The sequence below is a fragment of the Anoplopoma fimbria genome, chromosome 7, assembly GCF_027596085.1.
Source record: "Anoplopoma fimbria isolate UVic2021 breed Golden Eagle Sablefish chromosome 7, Afim_UVic_2022, whole genome shotgun sequence".
Taxonomy (NCBI): Eukaryota; Metazoa; Chordata; class Actinopteri; order Perciformes; family Anoplopomatidae; genus Anoplopoma; species Anoplopoma fimbria.
The window spans coordinates 6,200,808-6,221,353 of NC_072455.1; the positions used below are offsets into that span (position 1 = coordinate 6,200,808).

Below are 20,546 nucleotides of genomic sequence, written 5' to 3' on the forward strand. Positions count from 1 at the left end.
CCTACAGGGAAAAGGAAGAGCCATCTATGAGTGTGTGTGTGTGTGTGTGTGTGTGTGTGTGTGTGTGTGTGTGTGTGTGTGTGTGTGTGTGTGTGTGTGTGTGTGTGTGTGTGTGTGTGTGTGTGTGTGTGTGTGCAGGGAATTAGTGCTGTAGTGGGTGTGACGGTCCACTAATTTAGGAGCAGGATGTGGAATCTACCATATCTGTACAAACCACATCTGGATGGAGCTCAGACAGATAGTCGCTCACATGTTTGAGCTCCTCAGCTGTCAGATGGAACACTGTTTGATAAACTTGTTTGTTTAGTTTAATTAGCCATGTCAGCAGGATTGCATGGGTTGCCAAGACATTTTTGCACATTCCCCCAGAGGAAGAATTGCTATAATTTAGTACAGCCATCATTACTATTGTAAAAGAGTCTACCATGACTTTTACTTAAGGTTGAGAAGCTGAAGAAAGGACATTGACTGTTACCTGGTACAAGGTATGTAATGTCTCTTTAATTTTGCCAATAATTTATGTTTATCTAGGTTTATTGCTGTGTGTTCACAAGAAAAGCTCCGACTGCTCTATTTTAATATTGTTGATTTTGCTTATTTCAGGGTTTGATTGAAATTTAATTTTCATTCTTTCCGTCTCTTTTCTAGCCTCCAGTCACAGGTGTGGTCAGTGTGCTGGGAGTCCACTCTCTTTTGATGGTTTGTGGTGGCTTATTTACGAGTGTGATGCTTTTATCTGGGGTGTTGGTTTTCTTTACTCAGGTAGGATACTCCCACTGCTCCACCAACGGTACGTCCTCTCCTCTTCCTCTGTTCTAAATAAAGAGGGTGTGATTTTCTTGGGTAACTGAAGCCAAACTGGCCTCAGTTCAGTTGGTAGTTCCTGGTAGGCTCCTTATAATTGGAGTTTCACTAATAAGTGCCTGTTTACTGAACTCATGCGTGACTTGTGATGAATGACAAGTGCAGCTGTCTGATTCAGGATGCGGACACAAACCTAAAGCCGGCCTGTGGCAAACCAAATTGGCAAAGCCAGTATTTGGAAGATTTTGAAACCTTTTTTGTTTACATACATGTTTGTTTGCTAGCAGGCCTCCTCTGCTTTGTCCATGTGGCACATTTCTTGGCCTATTTTTTCTTGGCTGCAAACTGTGGATCAAAAAAAAACCAAAAAAAAAACAGGGACAAACATTTTTCCAAAGCACTACCAGCAGTAAAAAACTCCGTAACTGGTGTAGTTGTTAGCTCACAGTCAGATGTACCAACAGAAATCTGCTTGAATCTGGCTGTAGATGTTTAACTACAACAACTGACGCATACTGTTGCTCCCCCCCCCAACATTTTTACTGTTACTAGTACTATTACTACTGCTACTATTACCCCGTATATATAACTGCTGTTACACTTCCATCATCCTCTTACTGCTGCTTCTACTTCACTGTTGTACTTCCACAGATACTACTACTTTACTTCTAAGAACACGTTCTGCTTTCACTTTAGCATGTACACAATTTATTTTTCCACGCTGTGTTGAAGTGTAATAAAGAGGAAGAAATGAGCCACCACATTGCGTGTGCACAAAGCGTCCTTTTCATTCGTCCATTTAATCATCTGTCGCTACCATGACAAAGAATTTCCATCAGCACTACCCGAAAACATTAGCATAAAATAAAGTTAAATTTACATCTAAAGCAGAAAGATGCAAGCTTGTAATGTTTTGAAATGATTGAGTGTACAAGCTTTACTTTAAAATTGATTAAAAGTCAGTGACAGATGTGGAAGCACGGCTAAAAATACACACAAGCTCCACGGCAGAATAAAATTACAGAGGAAACACAGCGCTGTATGTTTCTGTGTTTCCCATTTCCACCACTTATCTTCTTGATTGACCAGTAAATTCCAGGGGCAAACTAATCAGCAAATACCAATGCAAATTAGAACCACTGTGAGCTTTAGTGTTGCTGGTGGAATTTTATTTTAGGCTATTTTTTATTCATGATATGGAGTCTTTTAGATGGCTCATATTTGGAGGGAAGTGCTGCTGCTGCTGCTGCTGCTGCTGCTGGGAGTCCGATAAAAAGTAATTAATTTGACATTCACAAAAAGCTGCACACATGTTCAAAGGCATCCATCATGGTAATATTCACCGAACACTTAACAGACCTAAAAAAACAACTCTACCGAGGTTAATGGCGCCAAATCAATACGGCTGACTCAGTCCTTTCCATAAACAGGGTTTGTTTTTATTAACCCTGACTGGTGCTGAGGGAAAAGGTGAATCATAAAGGACATGATCTTATGTGCTGTTGTGTGTTTTCATGGGACTTAATGGGACTGGACGTGAGGACATGTTGTACCATGTATGCAGCCAGGGAACACCACACAGCCAAGCTGCAGTGACAGCAGGAAGAGACGTAATGAGAGGGTGCTGGCTCTTCACACAAAACGATGACTGTTCGAAAATAATCTATATCTGGTTAAGAAATTCATCAATCGTTGGCTGTTCTGATCTTATTTGAACCAGTGTTAATTTAGGTTTTACTCCCTTATACTTAGAGGGGATAAAAATATCTAATGTTTGTATAAAGACACAAACTCTGAAGGAGATGCAGAATTAGAAAACCAAAAGTGATAGTTAGCACTTTACTTTAACCTCCTATTTGGCATTTATAGGAATTTATAATGATATAAAACAGTAGTTTGATTTGGAACTTGTTGTGAGATTGTTGTGCCAACTCCTGTTTCCAGGATCAAGAATAGACTTTTTATATAATAATATTTGTGTAATGTAAAAATAAGGAACTGCTTAAGCTGAAGAAAGATGCTCTTCCTTAAGTGTTGCTGTTACTTTCTGTTTTGAAGTGACATTTTGATCCGAACATTTGTCAAAACAATCTTTCACAAATGTTATCATTTGCACTTTGTATTAACCAACTTGTCTGCTGTTTGCTCTCTTTTGCCCTTTACATATATTTGACAGCCTAATTCGAGGCAGGAACTCGTTGCCACAAGGCCAAAGTTAGCTCTATCTCGTTCTGCAGGGTAAAGGAAACAGAAATGCCACACATTTACCACAGGACAGCGTCTGACGGTAACTAGCTCTGCAGTTCTCATCATGAAGCCTGCATGTGTGCCTCAGCATGCATATACATGTTCTCTATGTGCATACATGGATTCTTCTTTGCAACTGTGTGTAGCATGCACCTGTGCATTCGTGTGTTATGCGAGCATGTGCACCTCAATGTGTCAGAGAAGCTACACGGTGCCATTGTTTGACTTCCTGTCATCTTGAATGAGAACGCGCTACAAAACCACATGCTGGTCATGTGACACGACAAGTCCTCTACACTCTCAGTTCAGTTTGTGCGGCAACAATCTTTATTTTGGATCAAGTCACTACGAGGGTGTTCCTGTTTTCTTTCACAATGTTGGTGAATAAACGCTTCCTGTAGAAGAACCAAAAAGAGGAAGAGGAAGGACAAGAGGAAGAACGCAAAACGTAGAGGTGATGGACACGACAGATGAGGACAGTAGTCCAGTCATCGTCACGGAAGGTGGTGAGTTTACTGCAGAGCTCTTACACTCTTTGTTTGCTTAAATATTATAAAGTTGAAATGTACAGAGGCACCTTAGTGTGTGAAGTGAATAATACAAGTATGTACTTTCTGACAGTAAATGCAGTTTAATGTTTAGGCACTTTATGATGATTGAATTATATTAATTTGCAAATACACAATCTAATTATGGTTACTGAGGTAAAACAGTAACAAATATGATTTAAAGTGTAGTTTTAAGTGTAAAACAGAGACTTTATGACTGATCAATGTCACACTTCTGTGTTTTTTGCCATTCAGCTTATCCGGTACGGTGCACTGAAGAAGTACTTCTACCTTTCATCACAGATGAGAGTCAGCAGGCCGTCATGGACCCACACCTCCCTCCGGACTCCCACAGCGTCCCCTCGGTCCTACCAGAGCTCAGACTGGTCCTACTGGGCAGGAAAGGAGCGGGGAAGAGCGCGGCGGGCAACACCATCCTGGGAGGAGTGGGAGGCTTCGAGAGCGGGAAGCCCACAGAGGAGTGCGTGAAAAGGCGAGCCGATGTGGCGGGGAGGAAAGTCACAGTGGTGGACACGCCGGGTTGGGAGTGGTACTACCCGCTCAACAGCACTCCCAACTGGGTGAGGAGAGAGACTTTACGGAGTGTGTCGCTTTGCCCCTCTGGGCCCCACGCTGTGCTCCTGGTGGTGCGATCCTGCTCCTCAGTAACAGACGACTACATCAGTGAGATAGAGGAGCACCTGGAGCCGCTGGGAAAAGGAGTTTGGGAGCACACCATGCTGCTGTTCACCAGGGGAGACGAGCTGGGCCTCGGGTCCATGGAGCAACGGATCTTGACGAGCGGCCCGGGACTCCAGAAACTCCTCCAGAAGTGCGGGAACAGATACCATGTCGTGAATAACCGGAGCAAAGGAGACGGGACGCAGGTCAGAGAGCTGATAAGGAAGCTGGAGGAGATGGTGGAGGGGAAGAAGAACGGAAGCAGTCATCTAGAGATGGATAATAGCGTCATGGTGGGTCTGGAAGCAGACGGGAAGAGGAGAGCGAGGGAGAGGAGGAAGAAACAGAGGCAGATGGAGGTGCAGATGCAGAGAACGACCATCAAAGCTGCGCTAACGAGTGAGTTCTGTCTGTTCAAGTTCTCTTGATTACACAAAATCATATCACAATCAGACACTGGACACCTGCTGAATGTATTCTTATTGGAAAATATAAATGAATGCTTAAAGCTTCACTAATAAGTAGTTTTATATTAACAGTAGATCAAATGACTGGGTGTGAAATGTGTCTACCTTAATGTCAAACCAGCAAATAATTACCATCTAACTCTCAGCTCTATAAAGGGCCTATAAATGTTTTAATTCATAGTTTGGGTTTCCTGGCCAACAGCCGCTCGGGGTCATTTGCAAAAGAAGCAGGCAGCTGTTTTCAGCCTAATAAAACGCTGAAACAACCACTTAACACTTCCTGTCCAGCACAAAGCAACTAGCTGGTGGAAAAAGTGGAGCATTTAGCAGCTTCACAGATAGATATTTCCTTCAGGAGATGGTGGAGACCAAAAGCTAAAAGAAGTGTGAATGTTGGGCTAGCTTTCTTCAAGTGGTAATTAATATGAAGTTTGAAATTAATGTGAAAAACACATTAAAAATAAAGCTAGTAGTAGCTTTGTGTCTGTTGGCTTGGTTTCTTGTTTTTCTCGCCCCTTGTTGCCAAACTTCTTTAATTTTAACAGAGCTTAACTTTTTATGAGCACTTACAAAATATGTTTAAGCACATATCTGTACCTTTTTTCCCTCTCAGGCGATGGTCTTCAGGCTTCCGAGTTGGACGCCCACCAGTCGTTCTCCAAGAGTCCCCGACGTTTACCCGAGGTCAGGCTGGTTCTCCTGGGCGAGCGTGAGACAGGAAAGAGCTCCGCTGGGAACACCATACTGGGCAGTGTGGGCTTCTTCCAGGCCGGGGCGGTAACAGAGGAGTGCGTCCGTCAGCAGGCAGAGGTGGGCATGCGGCTGGTGACGGTGGTGGACACACCGGGCTGGGAGGGAGGTGTAGCGGGTTCCACGCCTGAGAGGGTGAAGAGGGAGATTGTCGGTAGCGTGGCCTTGTGTCCTCCGGGGCCCCACGCGCTCCTGCTGACTCTGAGGGTGGATACACTGGTGAGGGCAACACATGTGAAGGAACATCTGGAGCTTCTGGGCGATGGTGTGTGGAGACACACGATACTGCTGTTCACACACGGGGATCAGCTTCGAGAGGGGGTGGATATCGAGCAGCACGTCCAGAGTGGGGGCAAGGACCTCCAGGGGCTGCTGGAGAAGTGCAGGGGCCGGTACCACGTCATCAGCAGCGTAGACGGAGGAGGGACAGGAAACCGAGGCTCCAGTGAGGTGACGGAGCTCCTGCAGAAGGTGGAAAAGATGGCGGCAATGAACAGGTGTGAGGCTTTCTCCGGACTGGTTCAGGAGGTCAGGGATCTGAGCCGGCACAGGAACCAGAAGTTCAACCAGCGCCTGAAGGATATGGGGGATAAAATGCTTCGTCAGGATGACGAGTTGAAAAACATGAGAGAGAGGGAGATGAAAAGACTCCGGTGGTTTTTTGACAGGAAGAAAAAGGTGAAGTCACCCGGAAAGGCTGACGTTCAAAGGGAAGAAGAGGAGGAGGAGGACAGGAGGATGGGCGAGAGGAAGAATGACATCGGAGAGCTGGAGGACAGGATGAAATGGCTGACAGAGGATAAAGAGAGAGAAATACAGGATCTGAGCATAGAAAACGAGAGAATCAGCGCAGCACTAAACCAGAGTCGAGCAGAAAGGCACGAGGCGCTTCTCAACCTGGAGCTAAAAGAGAGAGAGATTGAGGAACTGAAAGAAAGAATTGACGAGCAGCAACTGAAGCTGCTCGACCTTGAACGTGCCGTTGCAGAAAGTCAACATGAGAGAAAACAGAGGGAGGATACCATTAAAGTGAAGAAACAAGAGTGGATGAGTGGGGTTAAGAGATTGGAACAAAACATTGAGTTGCAGAAAAAAGAGAAAGTGGAGTGGATGGAAGAAGTTGCTTCTTTAAAAGCAGAAATGGACGAGACTAAAAGACGCCACGATGATATTCTCGAGAGAAAAGAACAAGAAAAAAACAGGGAGATGGCAGAGATGGAAGAAAGACTGAAAAAAGAGATGGAAATAAAACTACTTGAAAAAGATAAAGAGCGGGAAGAAATGAGGGAGAAAGCATCAGAGGAGAAGCAGATAGCTCTCGATAATATAAAACAACGTGAAAAAGATATGCAGAAAGTTGAAGAGTTAAAAGCACAACAGAAGAAGGAGATGGAGAGAAAAATGCATGAGCAAGAGACTGAGATACACGACCTAAAACTGCAGCATCAGGAAGAGATGGCCATCAAAATCTTTGAAATGGAAGAAATAATGGAGACAATTAAAGTTCAACACGAAAAAGAAATTGATCAGAAGTTGAAAGACAATATAGAAGATATAGAAAGAGTCAAACACCAGCATGACAATGAAATAAAGGATGCAAAAGAAGAAAAACTCAGAGAGATTACAGAGCTGAAAAAGCAGTTTGAAAAAGAAACAGAGAAACATATTCAAGCAAAAAAGAGGGAGTTAGCAGATTTAGAGCAAAAGTATCTTGTCAAAACAGAAGGAAAAATGCTAGAAAATGAAAAAGAGAAGGAAATGATTCATCTCAAATACAAAACAGAAATGGCTCAGAAGATGCAAGAGAAAGAGGAAGAGGTTGAAGTGTTAAAACAGCAGCATCAACAAGAACTGGCAAGAAAAATGAAAGAAATGGAAGAACTAATGGAGATGAGTGCTGTACACCAGGAAGAAATAGATAGAACGATGAAAGAGAAGGAGGACGATGTGGAAAGAGTCAAACAACAGTACAGTGATAAAATAAGGGACATTGAGCAAGAAAGACAAAGAGAGATAAAAGAGCTGAAACAGCAGTCTGCAGAAGAAATTGAGAAACAATTGCAGGAACGACAAAGAGAGATAAGAGAGTTGGAGCAAAAGCATGCTGCCCAAACAGAAGAAACGCTAAAAGAACATAAAAAAGAGAAGGAAATTATGAAAGAAAATCATGAGAAAGACATTTTTCAAAAACATCAGGAGAGAGACGGACTAATGGAGGAGTTAAAACGTCAGCACATGAATGAAATTAAAGAAGTAATGCAAGAAAGTGACAAGGAAAAAGAAAGGCTTGTTATGAATCTCAAGCAAGAGATGGAGCAAAGACTGGAGGAAAAGGAAAAAGAAACAGAGGAGATAAAACTGACCGTGAGAGAGATGAAGGAAAAGCTGCAACAAAAGGAAGAGAAAGAAATAGAAAATTTGAATTTAAAGCACAACATGGAGCAAAGACTGGAGGAAAAAGAAAGAGAAACAGAGGAGATAAGAGAACATTCAAAAGAACTGGAGAAACAACTGCGACAAACAGAGGAGGAAAGAGAAAGAGATCAATTAAATCACAAGAAACAGATGGAGCAAAAACTCCAAGAAAAGGAAAGAGTGATAGAAAAATGTAATCAGCATATAAAGGACATTGAGGAAATCCTGCAGAGGAAAGACGAAGAGAGAGGAGAAATTATTCTGAATCAAAAGAAGGAGGCAGAGCGGCGACTGCAGGACAGAGAACGAGAGATGGAGGAGATGAAACTAGAGCTTTTAAACGACACAGAGAGAAAAGTAAAGGAGAAGGAAGCCGAGATTGAAAGTGTTAAACTACAGGCTGACTCCAGGGAGAGAAGATGGCGGGAAGAGCAGAGGGAAAAGGACGAGAGAGGAGAAAAAGAGTTAAACCGACTTTCAGAAATCATTGACGAGAAAACAAGAGAAATTGCAAAAGCACAAGGTCTTCTTGCAGACAGAGACGGTGAGATGGATCAGGCAAAAAACACAAGTTCAAACTACTTAGAAGAAATTGAAGAGCTGAAAGAAAGCATTAAAAACCAAACAGACAGTATCATCGAGATACAGCAGCATCACACGGAGCAGGAGAGGAAAAAAGATGCTGAAATTATGGAAAAACTTCAGGAGAAAGATGAAGAGCTGAGGCAGAGAGACAGAGAGAGCGAGAGAGAGATCGTCCAACTGAGGCTTACAATCGAGCAGACAAAGTACGAGCTGAAGGATCTCACTGACAAGATGGAGACGGAGATGACGAACATGATCCAGGAATACGAAAAGGAAATCACGAGAAGGAACGAGAGCGTGGAATCCATCGCAAAGGAGAGGGATGGTGCTAGAAGTACAGGAGAGGAAGTCATAGAGAAATACGAGGAAAGTCGGAGGAGAGTTGAGGAGCTGCAGGAGCAAAATGAGAAGATGAGAAAAGAGACGGAGCACTTCAAAATAAAGTACGAGGAGCTGAAGAGGGAGAGCGAAGAGGAAGTTAGGAAACATCTCAGGGCATATGAAGAGCAGGTGAAGAGCATAGAAGCAGAAATACAAGGCATTCTTAAAGAGAGAGATGTGGAGGTCGGAGGGTTAAAGGAGGAAAATAACAAATTGCAAGTGGAGATAGAGAGGATGAAAGAGGGGCGAGGTGAGGCAGAGAGGCAAATGAATGAAATGAGAGAGTGTGTACAGAAGCAAAGTGAGCTCAGAACGAAGGATGAGGAGTTCTTGAAAAGGGAAAACAAAGTAGGAGAAAGGGAGCAGCTCCTGAGCAGAAGAGGAAATGAACTTGAAGCAAAAGAGAGAGAGCTGGTTGAAAAGGAGGTAGAGTTGGAAGGTAAGGAAGAGGAACTTAGCAAGTGGGAAGCAAGTTTGGAAAAGCAACAAAAAGAGCAGGAGGAAACAGACAAATACGAGCAGGAGGTGAGCATGAGAGCGCAAAGTGTAGAGAAAAAGGAAAAGGAGCTAGAGAGCTTGCTGAGAGCTCTGGAGGGCCGACAGAAAGAGCTAAATTATCACGGTCAAGATCTCCAGGAGAAGGTGAAAGGGCTGAAAGATCATGGGAAGGAGCTGAAGGACAGGGAGTACTACTTGAAGAATGAAGAGCAGGAGCTGCTCAGCTGGAAGTCAGAGCTGCAGATGCAAAACGAGCATGTGAACTCCACGACGCAGCAGTTGGACGAGATGGGGAGAGACCTGGCTCTACTCAAGGAAGAACTCAACAACAAGGAGAAGAAGTTAAAGGTGACACTTAAGAAACTGGGCAAATGGGAACAGGAGCTTAAAGAACGAGAGGAAAGGTTGAAGAAAAGAGTGAGTGGAGATGTGGAGAACGGACAGTATGAGGTTGATGACGATGAGAGGGATTGTTTCCATCAGACGGATGCTGTTGAGAGCGAAGAGGACGACTTGCATTCAATGTACCGAGAGGTCAGTGAGAGGAGGGAAAAGGGAAGAGGAAGCAAGTCAGACAGAGGAGACGAGGAAAGGGTGGATCAGAGGATGGGAACAGCATCGTCAGCCGCAGAGAGCAATAACTGTCACCTTGAAACACTAAAAGAGATGGAGACGGGTGAGGAAAGGGAAGGGATGAGAGGAGGAGGAGGAGGGGAGATGAGCAGGCAAAAAGATCTGGAGAGGTCAAAGGTCATTCAAGATTCCACGTTTTTATCAGCAAGTCAGGGTCACAGATGCTCAAACCTTCCTGGGTCGGGTTTGAGGGTGGTGGTGCTAGGGGAGTCCTGGTCGTCCAGCTCCCCCGCCGGAATCACCATCCTCTTTGGGGAGGCGTTCAAACCGGACGGGTCCTCGTTCAGGTCCTGGAGAGGTCAGGTCGCCGGACGCCAACTCGCCGTTGCAGAACCACTGGGTCTGAAGTGGCGACACGGACCCGATCCGACCGACACGACGCAGAGGACGAGCATCCTCGACAGCGTCTCCTGGTGTCGCCCTGGACCGCATGTGGTCCTCCTGCTGGTGCCGGCCTTCATGACCTGCACACGGAAGTACAGGAGGGCGGCGGAGGAGCACATGGGTTTGCTTGGGGAGGACATTTGGCGGCACACGCTGGTGCTGTTCACGTGGGGGGAAACGTTAGGGGAGAGCGCAGAGCAGCACATCCTGAGGAACGGGGAGCTGGCGGGGCTGGTGGAGAGATGTGGGGGGGGTATCATGTGGTGAGAAACAAGAGGAGGAACTCTATGATTGAGGGATTGTTGGAGAAGATGGAGGATGTGGCAGCAGAGAACTGTGATGACAATATATGAATTTATCGTATAAGAATAGTGTATTTTCCTGTTCTGTGAATATTTTTTAATAAATTATAAAATGTTAAAAAAGTACTCAGATTCTTTATTTACAGTTAGTAAAGTATCATTATCACAAAGTAAACATTTTTAGTTTTAGAACAATTTGGGGGTTGTGAGATTATTGATGGGGCAGGTAAGAACATTTCTGCACATTTTTTGGACATTTCTCAAATTTTCTCTAATTTGTTTGAATGTTTCACAATTTAAAGGGCAATCACTCTTGTTACATGTAACAAAAACTCCCCAACTAGTCCATTATTTTTTTTGTAAGGGGTCACAACAACTGGTTTAATCATGAACAATAAATTGTGTTTTATAGGCACATTATGAGTTTTTTGTGTGTAATCTTAATCTGAAAAGTAACAAGCTTTCAAATTAATGTAGTGGAATTAAATAATAATAATTTCCTCTGAAATGTAGTGGAGGAGAGGTATAAAGTCAAAATTGTATTCATGTACGGGACATGAGAATTACTGAATTTAAGATCCTGCTTTCTGAATGATTCATATAGAAGTCTTATTTAATGCTTCTAAAAAAGCATATAAAATTCTGAATGAGCCGCAAAATCCGACTTCTACAGCGAACCTCAGCCGACCTGCAGTGTCTCCACCCGGGGAAATAAATACTTTCATTCTTTCTCCACAAGATGGGGACCTTGTGTAAGTGTAGAGAGGACTCTCTGAGCACCAAAGAAGCTGAAAGTCACTGATGACAAGGAGTTGATGGTGAAAGTATAGTGAAGCTAGTCAAGTGGTGTTTTTTTTTTTTTTTTTCTTTAACCATGTTTTACAATTTTCTGTGTAAATGGCTACTTTTTTTTTTACACAAAGCCCGACTAGCAGGCCTGTGCTCCATCCTGACTGGAGGCATTTTTCCGAGAGAACCAAACCGTCTCGCAATTATAACCCCGGGGAGCCTCTCCCCCTCGCTGAGAGGACCCCCGCTTTGACAAGTAAATTATGACTCTTGATGAGAGGAGTACGGCTTTTTCTCAGAATGCAATTTTTTGACAGCCAGGAAAATACGGGTGGATACATACAACAACTTCCATCATCCGCGGCGCCAGATGCAACAGCCGAAAACACTCGTGTGCAATCATCAGGCTAATAATTATGGAGTGTGAGTGCTGGTCTGTATCTAACATGGCAGCAATGTTTTTTAATCTGTCCTTTCAATGTGAGCCGCCTTTAGAGGCGAGATGAGAAGGTGTTTTGTCAAGATGGATCCCCTGCTTCTTTGATTATCCCTGCAGGGTGTGTGACTGTTTTCAAAGCGTCTGGGGAGAAATTAGGAGAAAAAAATAAATAAAAAAGTTGTCAAATTGCAGTTGATGCAGACATAATTTTCATACATTTTAGCATAATGTTTTAAACATTATCCCAACACAAACTGGAGCCATAAAATGTCATAAGCAACGCCCGTTTTCATTCCTAAATCCTTAGACTTGCCATCGCATGGCTCATTTAAAGAATCACAACACTTGATTTATTGATTATAAGCTTGGATTGATTACAGAGTGCACTGTGGTTTTCTGAAAAATTAGAAGACATGGTTATTAGTGGTTGAGTTTTAAATGTTTTAGGCCGTTTAAAGTTTTAACCTCGTCAACGCTGCAAGACAAAAACTTTTGCATCATTGGAAATGCATGTTTCACGGCCAGATGATGGATATGTAGACATCCGGTCCAAAGATAAAATATTGAGCAAAGAAAGCTTTATTTGAAATTGTGTTGCAGTACAATATTATCAAAAATAACTAATATCTCAAATACTAAATTTAGGAAAAGGGGTTAACAGGAATAGTTGGCCATTTTGGGGAATACGCTCTGCTTGTCTGTGGAGCAAATATGAAGCTATAGCGAGCAGGAGGGTTAGCGTAGCTTAGCAAAGTGATCTTTAAATTAGCCTCTGTAAAAACCACAGATTGTTGGTTTCACCCTTTTGTTTTTATACAGATTAAACAACCAATATATAAATGTTTAGTAGTGAGTTTAAGAGGTGCCACCTGTGGACAGAGCAACTTTGCTGTTTCCGCATTTCCAGTCTTTGTGCTAAGCTAGGCTAACAGGCTGCTGGCTAAAATTCAACTAAATGTGCAGATATGAGTGGCAGAGTGGTATCAAACATCATTCAGGAACTTAAAAAGGCAGTGAATAGAAATAATTTGACATTTTGGGAAATCAAGTTCTCTTACTGAGAGTTAAGGTTAGCTTGATATCACTTTTGTGCGTTAGCTAAATATGAAGCATGCAGCCAGTTAGCCTATTCTAACTGGGTGTATTTCCTAAAAAAAAATATTTGAAATGATGCATTAGTCACTAAGGATATAGTATATTTTTAATTCGATGTGTGTCGCCGAAAAAATACATGGTGTCCTAACGTTTGAATGTTTTGCTTGTTGTTGAAACAAGAAATTAGAGGTTATTTGGATGGTTTTTTTTAAGCACTGCCATGTCTATTTAATAAAAAACACATTCCTTAACCTTAGCTGAATGAACTGATAATTGGAAAAGTTTATTAACACCAAGGTCAGACAGGTTTAGGCGCGAGGATTTAACAAGTATACCCACGTTAAATGTGGTTTTTTTTTAAAGTAAACTTTGATCCCAACAGCCATCATTCAAGGCCATTCAGGAAACAAAAATCACCACTATATCTGTGAGTTCAAAGGTGAATCTTTGCTCCATATCAGCAAACAGTGAATGATGAAACCACTCTTGGGCACTCATTTTGGTTTTAGCCGGCATTAGTTCAGATTAAGGCAACACGGTAACCCTAATTTATCTTTATTTGGAGCCTTTTAAGGTCCTGAATGAGGCTTTTTGGAAAATATGGATGGGACCACATTTACATGCTCTACAATAGACAGGAACATCACAGTCAATCATGTCTACAAATGTGGGAAACAAAATTACTGGGCTGTGTTAAAACAGAAGTTAATGGTTGGACTGATTTCTATTAAGGTCTGTGCACTCTCATTTGAATAATGGTGCTTCCAACATTGTTTTTTTCTTTTCAGTACTTGACCCAGGAGGGAAATAAATGTGATTCCGCTTTAACACCTCCATTAATATTCAAGTGGCTTTAATACTCAAGGTTTATTTCTGACACACCGTAATTAGCATGGCAGTGGTGCTAGTTAATGATAAATCATGTTCCGATTGTGCGTTCGGATGTTGCTGGAAAAAAACGACTGGTCTCATTACAAAAAAATACACAGCTATTGTGAGGAAGGAATACATAGAAGTCATCATTTTGAAAAAAAAGAATAATTTTAACATTAAATGCATAATTATTTTGTTCACTGCGTTTCAGATGACTCATTGCATCACAAAATCGTATTTTCTTGCATCCGTTTTGTCATTTCAAGTACGTTTCAATCAAAGTGTATTTCGCTTTTATTTTTCTCAATGTGTTGATTTAATTTGAAATGTTTTCTTTCTTCTTTTCTTTATTAACAAAAGAGAACCTACACTATCAATTTTGTCAACTATTTTTATTTTTTTTATTTTCTTTGTAGTTTTCACTTTTTAATACAGTACAGTTCATATGGGGTTTATATTCTGTAAGTAATGTATTTATCAATGGTTAATAAGTCTTTTACTTAAGCTTTTGTAGATCAGTTATAAGACATTTATAAGAAAAAATTTTGGGCTGCCTGTCTGAGGAAAATCCCTCTCCAGCATGACCCATATTTTGTCTTTAAACCATTTGTTTAACTCAGCAAGAAGTCCTTTAAAATGGATTTATTTGACCTCTTTGCAGTAAAAGTTAATTTTAATAAGTTGTTGATAAATGGTCTTTGTTCAGATGTGGTCAAATAGTCCATTTGAAGTGACTTCCTGATGAATCTTTAACAATTTCCTTTTTTCTGCAGAGGTCACCGCTCAGGACATAGCAGGCAAATGCCGAAGTGGCGTCCGGTGTGTTGGACAGGTATCTGCATGATCGTGGCTGTAAAGGTCAACGCTGGTCCCTCGATGGCGAGGATTTATATTGAACCTGATGGACCATGAGGCGTTCCAGATCTGCCCCCCCCCATCTCCGCCCCCTCCCAGGAGGGTACATTTAGATAACCTTAGCCTTTCAGAATGAGATAGCTCGCTCTGACCAGTTACATAAACCACCCATGGCCCCACACAGGCCCCTCTGAAATCTGTACCCAAAATAGTTTCAGCGTGAGGGAGGGCCACAAGAGCACAAAATGTTCCGGCTCGGGGAAAATATGTGGCCAGATGTCTGCATGAACAGACGCTTGAAGTTCAGATGATCTTGAATGTAGTGTCCACTGCTGATGTGTCAAATGAGGAAATCAAAGTTTTTAAATATCTGAGTATTAAGATTTTCGACAAAAATTACTTTATTCTTGCTTTTTTTTTGTAGTACTCTGTGTGTTCTACTTTCTCGCCTCCCCCATGCCCGCTTTCTTTCCCAAAGAGGGAGGGGAGAAGGAGCGAGGAAGGGGAGACGAGGCTGAAGATGATGAATCCCCCTCTGGACTGCATCCTTTCCAGCTGAGTGCATCCAGTGGGCCAGAGCCAGGTCCTGGAATCTAGCTAATGAGACACACCCCCCCGAGGGCCTCGCGTCCTCCCATTGGCTGAGAGGCTGGCAGCGGACGAGCCAATTGGCTGACGGAGTCCTGTGCAGGCAGCTGTCAGAGCGCATTGCAAATCAAAACTCGCAGTGTTCTTATCCGGCATGGCACACAGTAAAGAAGCTAAATGAGCGGAGTGAAATGTATACTCAAGCTAACATTTGCTAAATTATAAAAAAAAAAGAAACACAGGTTGAATCAGATTTTTTTTTTTTCTACTTTAATCTCTTTAACACATATTTGATGTGCAGATGAAGGATTTTTTTTACATATTTTATGGGTGCATGATATTTTTTTTACTTATATATAGAAGAGACTTTTCAGTGCTTAAATTATTATTATTAATAGATAACATTTGATTCTGTATCTACAGCAGGTTTTCTGTATTAGATTTTATATATTTTAAGCTTTCCTTTAATGGCTGAATAAGTTAAGTTGCATCCACAGATAATAATTTCAGGGATGTAATTCCTTCTTTTATCAAGGTCCCATTAAACTGAATTACACAAACTACAGATATGATGGATAACTTCCTCACTCTTAAAAAAAACATATAGATTTTATTTATTCAGTACGATATCTGAGGAGGCCCTTTGACAATGAAAGCGACATGATGTGTATCTTGCAGCATGAATAAAATATTGTATTTTTACAAAGAGCGAAAAGCGTAACCTCTCATCTGGAATGTCCTACAAATATTTTAGTTGCACTTTGACTGGGATAAACCGGCCTTAACCCAATCTGGACATCTGGTGCAAAGAGGAACATCTTCACGAGCCGTGAGCGATGTTTAAGATGTTTACATAATGTATCTGAAATACTACAGTGTTCTCCCCGAAGGAGAAGGCAAGTTCAAGACATTAGAAAAGTACCACAGTCGAGAAACGGATGTGGAAAAAGTTGGACCAGCCAGCTTTTTTTTTTACCCCATCTTTGACATTTTGCTGCTCTGTTTCAGTGGCCTCCTCGTAGCTGTGAGGCGAGTTCAGCTGCAGGTCAGGATGCGAGGGGAAGGGGTTGATGAGCATTTCAGGTCGTAAGCGAGCGTCATCTGATCAGCTCATGGTGGCAGGAGCCTGAAGGCTGAAGAAGGGCAGAAAAAAAAGAAGAAAAAGAGAGCAGCGGGAGGAGGATGAGTGTATGGATACAACCAGGAGGGAAAGAGGAAATAAAAGATGTGACCTCAGAATGTTGGCGGAGAGAGCCTGGATGGATTATAGGACAATTTGTCACTGGGCATGGACATGTAAAAACCCTCCAACCTCTCCTACATAGGAGCAAGACACCCAGACTGAAGGAGAAAGAAAAGAACTACAATTAAAATACAAATGGCTGTGTCATTTGTAGTCATTTTGTGTCTCTTTGTAGTCGTTCTGTTTGTCTCTTTGGTTGTTTTCTGTCTCCTTGTTGTTATTTTGCATGTCTTTGCAGTTGTTTGGTGTCTCTTTGTAGTCATAATGTGTCTCTGTTGATATTTTGAGTCTTAATAGTCATTTTGTGTGTCGTTGTGGTTGTTTGCATCCCTCTGGAGTTGTTTTCTTGTCTATTCTGATGAACAAAATCAACCATTTGATGACCACAAAAGCCCGTTCAATAATCCACCATTGAATGAACGGGATAAAAAAAAGCTGTCAGCTCCTCTCTCTCCCTCCTCCTCCTCCTCCTCCTCCTCCTCCTCCGCTCCTATCTCTTCTCCTCTCTCATCCGTTTCAAACTTTGTCAATTCGTATCACTTCCCTTTCTCAGTTTGCCCCTTTCAAAATGTCCAGCGTCAGCTTTACTCATTACTCTGGACATCATCATTTCTGTATTTTACATCATGCCTTGATTTTCTACATGTATGTTTTTCCTGCTCTTTACGTTATTTAGTACACACACACACACACACACACACACACACACACACACACACACACACACACACACACACACACACACACACACACACACACACACACAGAGCCTCCAGCAGAGCCTTGAATGGCCCGTTCACCTTATCTGAGCTACATTATATAAGACTGCGAAAAAAAAGACTTGTATGACTTGACTAGCAGGGAATTACTTGGCTGTACAAACGTATTACGCACACACAGACACACAGATACACACACTCTCTCTCTCGATTATGTCAACTGCAACAATTGAACCTCGTCTGAACTCCCTACTTTCATAATCTCTTGATATAAAAGACCAATATCTCTAATATTTTAGGGAAGAAAGTTTATGCAGCATAGATTTAATCTCAAACATCAGGACACACACACGTAGAATATTCTATCGACATACACATACACTCAATACCATTAAATGGCCGTCCAGGCCGCACCTTTGGGTGGGAAAAGCTAAATCAAAGAGCTGTCTGGCACCTTGTAACTGTTTTCTTTCACCTTTTACCCAGGGTTTATATGGACGGAGCGGTTATTCCATTTCAGGTTTATCTCGATTACCCTTATGAAAGTTTGATGGGCCGGCAGAGAGCGGGAGCCACAGCTCCGGATGGAGGTGAGGAGCAGATTAAAGATTAATTGTGTGTTTATAATGAATTCAATCTTGGAGGAACTGTTTACTTCTGCTTAGGTCAATAGGTTCGTGTGTGTTTCTAGATACAAATGTGTGTCTGGAGAAATAAATGCACATGGGGTAGCCAAAATAACCAGAAGAACTTATGATATTAGACTTTAGAGCTGGATTGTACCCATTTTTTGCTTTGAAAGAGGAATTTCATAGTGTATGTCTTAACATAAAATGTGGCACCAATAGAAGTCAAATGAGGCAAGGAATGAGGAAGAGAAGGAATGAAGAAAGGTAGGAAAGAAGGAAGGAAATAAGGAGAAAGAAAGAGATCATATGAGATCTGCTAGTTTGATGACATACTTTTTTCAATAAAAATCAACTTGTTCAGGAATTGTACAAGACAAAGTGTCTTTTCTCTTGATTCTGTTGCTGCAAACTGCTTTACTCCGTCTTGAATTCAAGGCAACAAAGACTCATAACCTGCATCAAAACCTTTGTTATGCAGCAAAATACTGGAAACTCTGAACATTGAAAATACAGAAACACAATCTGATTGGTTGCTTGTCATCATTTTATCCCACATCAACACCAGGTTATATCTGCAGAGAAGCCAAAGGATGCCTTCAGGTCAGATGATTTCTCTGCGTGGTCAAAACACAGCGTGGAGCCATTTTGCAGGCCAAGATGCATTTACAGGCCAAGATTATACGTCCTGTATACAGGCTGCCAGAATAAAGTGAACCGTCTTCCAGACCTCAACCCTCTTGAAAAAAAAATGTATTCCTCAAAGACCAGGAGGCTTTTCTTCTAGAAGAAAGGTTTAATGTTCGACTAAACTCAGTTCATGACTTGAATTACCACATACCAAGTAGGATTGAATCTGTTCTGGGGGCAGAACAGTGACCTTACTGTAGTCCTCATCAGAGGCTGATTATACTTTATTGTTGGCTTGTTTCTATCACTCCTTTGATTCTCTAATTACTTGGTAATTTTTTTTTTTTATAATATGCATGATTCACTTCTACAAAACACTGTAAACCCCTCACTTGACTTGACTAAAACAAATGCATGGGCTGAGGTATTTTGGCCTGATGTTTGTTTAGTATTCAAATTAATTCAAACTGTGTATATTTTTATAGATATCTACAATGACCTTTTCTTGATGATTTCACACAAAAAACACCATTGAAAGAAGTATGTGTTATTTCCTTCTTTTTAAATGCTACAACCTATCTTTATTTGGTGGCACCAAACATTTTTCAATCAATGCCATGTCCTTTCTAAATATCGCCCTTTCTTCATATTTGGATCTGTACAAGGCCAACATCAGGAGGGCAAAATAAGTAATATTTAACACGACTATTAAGGTGACCTCATGATAAAAGAAGCAATCCTGTAATGTTGATATCACTGCTTCAATATTTGCAGCGGCTGGTGAGTCTTTTATCATGTTGCTCCTCTACATGAGCTGCAAGAATTTCAAAACAAAACCCTGAACCACCAAGTTTAAATTGAAAGGAACATGGCCTATCCTGTATTTTCGGCTACTCTCCACTGGGGAGGTTAAACGTGGGGGATTCTTTACAAACCCCCCCTACCTCCAACCACAAGAATGCGACATTTTAGAACTAGCAATTCTGCAACTCACTTCAGCTCAGTTTAATTGTGGAATACGTCCAATTAAATGGGCACAAAGTAGAGACACAAAACTCTCCATTGGATTCATACCGTGACAGTGGAAACGAAAAAAGTGCGGAAAAACACAGATTACATTTGGTTTGATCCATAGTATTAGTTCTCTGAAGGGAAAGTATGTGTATTATAATATTTTTTATGTATTTTAACTTCTTGTTAAATAGCTGTCTGTACTTGTTTGTTAACGCTCCTTCTGTAGAGGAGAGATTTCAACATTTATAGATTAAATAAAATATAAGAATGTTTGCTTTTTCCTGCTGCAAAAAGAGACAGTCTTGTAAGAACAGCCTGTTAAGTATGTCTTTGTGTATGTGAAGCATTAAAGCCTGCATGTTGTAGCCTCTGAAAAAGCATGAAGAAAACCCTTGTGGTCTCTGCAGCATTGCTCTGACTCACATAGTGCCCGAAGCATTAATGCATATGCACATTCAAGTCTGTCAAATTAGGTCTACAGTTAGTTTAGCTGTGTGTATGAGTCACATGTACCAGATTAGTCCGTTTCATTCATATGGAAGTCTTAGCTGTACTATGGTCGTTTCAATATACTTTTAATTTACATTTTCTTCTAACATCCCTGTCTGCAGATAGATTAGTCTCGGTGTTAGAACCTGTTGCTTATAAAAGATGCACATCCGCCTATGTCATCACATTTCTATACAGAGGAGGTAAAGATGCCGTTTATATCGTATAGTTTCAACGTACAGTGCGTGTGTGTGTGTGTGTGTGTGTGTGTGTGTGTGTGTGTGTGTGTGTGTGTGTGTGTGTGTGTGTGTGTGTGTGTGTGTGTGTGTGTGTGTGTGTGTGTGTGTTCTGCTGCAAAGCCCCAGAGCCCTGGAGCGGGGTAAAACGTTCAACCTCTGCAAGTAAGTAGGCCCACATCATAAAAAATGCATACAGTGGCATATGGTGTGCCAAGCTAAGTTAGAGGCGATGTAGCTGCAGCCCATACACTC

At 41.7% G+C, this 20,546-nt stretch overlaps 1 protein-coding gene across 1 annotated transcript; it reads left to right on the top strand.

Annotated features, from left to right (window-relative positions):
* Positions 1 to 3,479: 3,479 nt before the first annotated feature.
* Positions 3,480 to 10,753, top strand: si:dkey-185m8.2 (trichohyalin). The gene is made up of 3 exons (XM_054601681.1): positions 3,480 to 3,557; positions 3,855 to 4,679; positions 5,361 to 10,753. Exons 1-3 carry the CDS (start codon positions 3,509 to 3,511, stop codon positions 10,658 to 10,660), a joined length of 6,174 nt encoding a protein of 2,057 aa, XP_054457656.1. The 5' UTR covers positions 3,480 to 3,508; the 3' UTR covers positions 10,661 to 10,753.
* Positions 10,754 to 20,546: the final 9,793 nt, after the last annotated feature.

What these genes read in the sequence shown, in the direction of transcription:
- si:dkey-185m8.2 (XM_054601681.1), top strand. Translation starts at nt 3,509, where the DNA reads ATGGACACGACAGATGAGGACAGTAGTCCAGTCATCGTCACGGAAGGT. An exon ending in AGTCATCGTCACGGAAGGTG is followed by an intron (nt 3,558 to 3,854) that starts GTGAGTTTACTG and finishes TTTGCCATTCAG; the next exon opens with CTTATCCGGTACGGTGCACT. An exon ending in CATCAAAGCTGCGCTAACGA is followed by an intron (nt 4,680 to 5,360) that starts GTGAGTTCTGTC and finishes TTTCCCTCTCAG; the next exon opens with GCGATGGTCTTCAGGCTTCC.